This window comes from Hemitrygon akajei, chromosome 14, assembly GCF_048418815.1.
Source record: "Hemitrygon akajei chromosome 14, sHemAka1.3, whole genome shotgun sequence".
NCBI classification, from domain to species: domain Eukaryota; kingdom Metazoa; phylum Chordata; class Chondrichthyes; order Myliobatiformes; family Dasyatidae; genus Hemitrygon; species Hemitrygon akajei.
In genome coordinates, this window is record NC_133137.1 from 30459324 (window position 1) to 30466067 (window position 6744).

A 6744-nucleotide genomic window follows, 5' to 3' on the forward strand; every position below is an offset into this window, starting at 1 on the left:
GCAAATTGGCCAAGACAGAGAGAAAAAAAGTGGTACAAACAAAGTATACAATTACCTAAATTCCAACCCATCAATGATTTCTCTTCCCAGAAAATATTTTTATTTAAAGCAGAGGAGCGGCAATGAGTGAAAGGTCTTCACAGACCACCCAGAGCTGCTATATCATAGGGCAGCTTCACCCACTTAACTGTAAAATTAACTCTAAACACATGGAATAGATTGAATACTGGAATGTAGAGACAATCAAAAATATCTCAGTAACTAAGTCCAATTGCCCAAATTTCACAGATACGTATTTGCTTAATATACACAGTCCAAGTCTTTTTTTTTGTATATGGTAGAATAGCTGCACTGTTTGCCTTCATTGGCAAGATCTCAGAAAGCATACTTAAAATTACATTATCAATACATAAGGGTGTTTACCATTTGTAAAATATTTCCAAAAAGATATACATAAAAAGAACAAACAGATCACCTTGCAATTTGCTGAAAATAATATGCAAGCAGTAATATTGTCACAATCAAATTTAACATCCTTCAGGAAATGTCACAATGCTGTTTACCACAAAGAACTGAAAGACTGGAAACTGTAACAAAAGCATCCTAAATTAGACACAGAAAATGCCGTTGTTTTATTAATAAATGAAATTTGAGATAACGCGTGCAGATTTGGCATAGTCATCCAAATAAAATCCCCACCTATGCATTTCCAAAGTACCAAAGTTTTAAACTCTCTCAAGTTTTATGGCAGATTTTCTTTCTACACATTATTACTGTACATTGTGTATAATTTGAATAACATTAATCAACAGTGCCGAATTTGGCACACTCCTCATTTTGAAAGCCTGCTTGCGCAGCCATCAGCAAACAAATCTCATGCCCCATATTGTGAAGAAATAGGGAAGGCATTCAAAGAGATCCAACAAGGCAGCTGGAATCCAGGAGGATGACATTTTTTCCATTGTGTTCACTTGGACTAATAAAAACACACACGCACACACATATACACAGACGAACACACACACAAGTTCATGTTAAGACTGCATTTATAAACTTGGGCTGTGTAGGGGGTGAGTAAGTGAGTGAAAATGTGTAGCTGTAATTTTTCAAAAATTGATAATACTGGTGTCGTTGGCGGAATAATTTACAATGTATAATTTTGGGCATCATAGAGTATGTTGGTTTAAAACATTTTCACCAAATATTTCAATCCCAATACACCAAATAAATCCATCAAAAGCACTTCTCAAAGTAGGATTGTGTGCAGATGAAATTCTGCTTACAATGAAGCAATGACAACCAGCATAGTTGAAAAACTAGACCAACATACAAAAGATCAACTCTAGTTTCAAAATATTATTGTTCCAAATGCAAGGCAAGTGTCAAAGTCATTCCATACCAAGGGAAAGGTATGGCCTCTGAGAAGTGAGTTGTAATACAATGTTTATAATTGTATTTTTTTTAAAAATGCACAAAGTAATGAATTAAACTATTAAACAGATTAAGAGCCATCTGCTTAGACACCTACTCCAAAATGAAGCAACAATTTATTCTGCTTTTCCAACATCTGCAATAAGCTTTATATCAGAGCCAAGTTATTTCCTACAATGTTGCACTGATTACATCTTTTATTTATTGGCAATTTTCCCCCTTAAAGCTAAGCTGCTTTTGCGTTTTTTAAGCCTCAAGACTTTTGTCATACTGCACAGAACCGGCAACTTACTCCAAGAGCTTAACGAATTGCTGCTTCTTAAGATACAGTGAGGCCTGGTTATTACTCAGATGCTTCATGTTAAATGGACCGCATTAAATGCTTTCCTGCTCAGTACGGCTCATATCATGAACTGAGCACAGTAAGGGTTTGAACCTGCAACCTATCACTCCGCAGCCAACACCAGCCAATGTCACGTTAATTCTTAAATTAGGGCATCAATATTGTCAACTACATGGAATAGCCTCACTTCCCAAACTAATCATACATACTTACAGACGCACACACCCACATTCATAGTTTGAAGTGAACAGTCTTTTGAGAAAGTCGATAATTACAAACTTTTGTGTATAGATTGTAGGAACAGTAAACAGTCGTGAACCCCTTGGATTGATTGATCGCGGACCCTGATGTTTTCCCCTTGCTTGTGGGTCACCGCTTTCTAAACTCCGGACAAGTTTCAAAGAAGGGAGGTAACTTGTGTGTTGTTAGTTGTGGGGAGTTGAGTTCGTATTGCACGTTCGAAACAACCGAACCGATCGCTCTCTCTCTCGGAAAAAAAAACACCCACAACATTCCTATCTTCAAACATAAAAAAAACCGTTAGAAAGTTGCTTCGTCTTTCCTTCCTTAAGCACTCCGCAACATTTAGACCGATTAGATACCCCCCCCCCCACTCACATTCCGTTTGCGTATCTTGTGGGGGAATTAGGGACCCTCCCCACACACTGTTGGGGCGCGTGTTGCTGGGGGAAAACTAATCGCGCGGTTTGGGGATCGCTCGAGGGGAAGGCAGAGATCTTGCAGTCGCGGCTCACAGGCCCCAGCCTCCCACAGCTATTGCTTGTTCGGGAAGGGAGGGCATGCTGGTTCCGAAACATGAATCTGTGCCTCATTATTTGCACACCAACCGGACATCAACTACGCCGCTAAATTCCCTGTATTTTAGCTTAAATTTCGGGAGGGAAAGGGAAATCTCACTGAGGTAGATAGGGATCACTGGAAAAACAAGAACATTATTCGCACGTTGAAAAGTGAAACTCGGGACAAAAAGTTCAAAACTCAACGCCCCACCCCTCTCAACATTTCTCAGGATACAAAGAGGGGTAAAATAACGGGGGACTGTCTTTTGGGGGTTACTTGAGGAAGGAATTTGAGAAGGGGGTAAATGGTTGTTCTCCCTCACCTTCTCCCTCTTGCTGTCTGCCTCCATGGTGCTGTTCTGTGAGCTCTCGCCTCACTAAACCGTCCAAGCGCAGGGGAACCTCGCCATCGACTCTCGACACCAGTTCCTCAGGCTCCGCTCCGACTCTCTCTCTCTCTCTCTCGCTCGCTCTCCGATTCCTTTCTTTTCCCCGCTTATTAAAAGTTCGCCATGTTGCTCCACATACTTTTTTCCCCCCTTTGGCACCCGCTTCTCGTCCTTCCTTCTGGAGCGTAGTGATATTATGGATATGGCCGCAGAATCCCGAGTTACAAGCGCTAGGCGCTGCCAAACTCGACCAGACGCGACCCGACCCCCAGCAAACACATCCCAATCCAATCAGCCCCGCCGTGATCCGGTACCCCGAACAACCTCCGTGTGCCCTCCCCTCGCCCGACACGGGCTTAATCCCCCACTAAACACACCGGAGCGCAGTAAATATCCACATTTCCCACAGATAAGGTTCCAATTCCCAAATAACTACATCGGTCTCTTATCTCCCGTAAACGTAGTCTCAATTCACAACACTCCTGGACACTCCATTAATACATAATACCCCAAACCCAAGAACAACCCTCATCTTTCCTCAGAACACAGTTACAAACACCGGTCGAATATTCCCAAACAATGAAACACCTCATCAACTCCATCCACGTTGCCTCTGGACAAACCAATTCCCGAATAAACGCCCCATTCTCCAAAATCTTACATCAATCCCGTTTCCGTTACCTGAAGGTCCAGTCACCAAATATAACAACTCCTAAATGTCCTTCATTAAACCCAATATAATTCACTATAAACAATCCTAACCTCAGCAATATTCCCGATCATTAATTATTTTCAATTCCACCAGCCTGCTAGCATGAGCAGCAACTTTCAAACCTCTCTGCTGGAACTTGGAGTCTCAGTTTTCCAGCATCGTCCTTTAATCAAACTGATCCACAGACTAGAGAGTGATTAAAATATAGCCAGTCAGGTCCCCATCACTCTCTCCTAGTGATAAGGACCTGCTTTCAACCTGCTAAAATAGACACCTTAAAGTGCAGGAGGAACTCAGCAGGGCAGGCAGCATCTATGGAGAGGAATAAACAATCAATGTTTTGGGCTGAGGACCTTTGCCAGCATTGCATGTCACCAGTCCTGATGAAGGGTCTTGACTTGAAACATCCACTGTTGATTCCTCTCCGTAGATGCTGCCTGACCTGCTGAGTTCCTCCAGCATTTTCTCTGTGTGTGTGTGTGTGTGTGTGTGCTCTGGATTTCCAGCATCTGCAGAATCTCTTATGTTTATACACACCCCAAGATCTCCAGTGCACTGATGCACCCCCCAAAATTTCTAAACTTGTGAAAGCACAAAGAAACACATCTTTTGGAGGACAGTGTGAAAATATTTGTCAGGGACACTGTGTGAATATTCTTACAGAAACTCACTCTGTTTTCATTTAATAAGCACCTTTCTAATTTCCTGTCAGTTTTAATATTAATTGATGCCCAAATTAGACCTCAGCTGTATTCAAAAACCCAACTAATTAAGTTTATTTTATCCTCCAATTCCACTGTATGAGTTCCATTTAGTGGCTCTTATCAACAGGGGTGAAACTTTGGTCTGAAATTTCATTTAAAAGTTTTATTAAGAAGTGTTTAATATCCCTCATTATGCGGTTAGTAACATACTCGCTGTTATAGATACTTTGATTGGACGAATTGTGTTTGTTTTACTTACTGCCCACTAGTGTTTAGGGCTGTAATGAAGGTCCTCCATCTCTGGCGGTGTTCAGAGCTTTCATCATTGCGCCAGTAGCTTTCTCTTGGTTTTCGCTACTGTTGGTCATGCAAGTCCTGGGTGGAGATTCAGAAACACCATGGCACTCAGATGTAGAAGGATTCCATAACAATTTTGTTTTAACAGTCGAGGTTGTTAGTCCTGAGCTGAATCCCCAAACCTGGAGGACTGGTGGACCACCCCTTGTCTGCCATCTATCCATTGACATGTTGGGCTTGGGTGACCAAGCCAGGAGCCAAAGCATAACGCCCTAATTCCAGCCAACATAGCTCTCCGGGTCATTGAGATATGCAAATCTCCGAATCATGACAAGGTTGTGGTCCTTCTAGAAGATTATGTTTGTCTAGTCTGTGTATAAGAGTTGAGATTGAAATGAAGAGTGCAAATGATATGAAATCTTTTAAGTATTAATGGCATTCAACTTGCATTGGCATGCTTCAGTTATTAAACACAATTTGATCTCCTTCCACAATATGTATCATGTATAATACATTCAAACTGGAGTTACATGACATTTCTTTAAAGAATCATTATTTAAAGAATGCCATAGCATACATCTCAAAGAGTTAGTGATTAGGGACAATTGACATGTTGAGGAACTACCATAGAAAGAAAGAACTTTAGAAATCCTGCAAAACTGTTTAATGTGCGGGGTGATTTAGTCTTTGGTTGAACAGTGTAACAGTGAACACAAGTAATATTAATGCAAATATTGTTTAGAGCAAATAAAAAACACTAATTATGTATCAAGCAAAGAGTTCAATATTTACAACTCATGTATATATTTGGGCTCTTTTTTTAAATCAAGTTTCTCTTGAATTTATCAAAAGAGGCACTTGAGAGGAAGATATGACTCAGTAACAAAGTCATTGGTTGTCATGATCCTTTTGGTATTGTAACATAAATTAATGGTATGTTTTTAATAAACTCCCAGAACAGGGGACAAAAGAAAGAATGGTGGGAAGAAGAGAGAGGGAATGAAATGTTAAACAATAGGATTCCTGCATCTTGTCACAGGAGAGAAAAGATGCCAATGAAAACCAAAGAAATTTGAGGGCTTAAAAATGTTTGCACAAGAAGCTGCCAAAGCTTTACTGCAGAAACAGAAGAGTTTGGTGGTGGCAAAATGTCTTCATGCAGTCACTGAATGACTTTGATTGGAAATAATTGTCTGCCATGTCTGGTTGGCACACAGTGCCGCTTAAACTTCAGACTGGAATGTCTTCCATGATGAGAGTGTCTCCAAGTCCACGGATGGAGTCATGTGCTTCATCCGGAAGTGCATCGACGATGTTGACTGCAGAAGTTGGTCAGGGTCTTCCCAAACCAGAAACCCTGGATCAATAGTTCTGTGTGAGCAGTACTTACTGCGCGACATTGAGCTTACAATGCCAGCAATCAACAGGAGTTCAAGAAAAGCAACTATGATCTTGTCCAGGCATGTTTGGGCATGCTTAGGTGGTGCAGCTGCTGTATGGTAGGACAGGTTTTAGTAATAATTATTGGGTTCAGGACTATAAGGATGGAATTTGCTATCACTAGGCACAGAAAATTTCTATGAAGGATTTTGATATTTGAGACAGATGCTTCCCAGAGTAACTGATGCCAAGATTAAGGAAAGCATTTTTGTTAGTCCACAAATCAGACAGGCAATTTGAAGAATTTCTAGTGGGACCGGAGAAAATCACATCGAAGGCATTCAAGGAAGTTGTTGAAATTTTTCTCAGCATCTACAGAGCACCAAACTACATGCAGCTGGTTGAAAGCATGCTTCAAGCATATAAAACCACGAAATGCAACGCGTCACTAAAGATTCATTTTCTGCATTCCCATTTAGACTTCTTCCCTGCAAATCTTGGTGCAGTTAGTGACGAGCATGGTGAAAGGTTTCACCAGGACATTACGGTCATGGAGAAAAGATACCAGGGCAACTGAAATTCATCTATGCTGGCAAATTATTGTTCGACACTTAAGCGAGAAGCCTCAGACACTGAGTACAAATGAAAATCATTAAAAAAATATTTTTAACTTAGTTGAACTATTGCA

At 40.8% G+C, this 6744-nt stretch overlaps 1 protein-coding gene across 4 annotated transcripts in view; it reads right to left on the reverse strand.

The window, feature by feature from the left end:
• ttc28 (tetratricopeptide repeat domain 28) overlaps nucleotides 1-3153 on the reverse strand; it is an 891459-nt gene extending 888306 nt beyond the window's left edge. For all 4 annotated transcript variants that reach the window (XM_073065729.1, XM_073065727.1, XM_073065728.1 and 1 more), the window contains exon 1: nucleotides 2898-3153. In XM_073065729.1, coding sequence (XP_072921830.1) covers nucleotides 2898-2924 — 27 coding nt within the window. In that variant the 5' untranslated portion in view covers nucleotides 2925-3153. The remainder of the gene's footprint in view (nucleotides 1-2897) is intronic.
• Between the last annotated feature and the right edge of the window lie 3591 nt (nucleotides 3154-6744).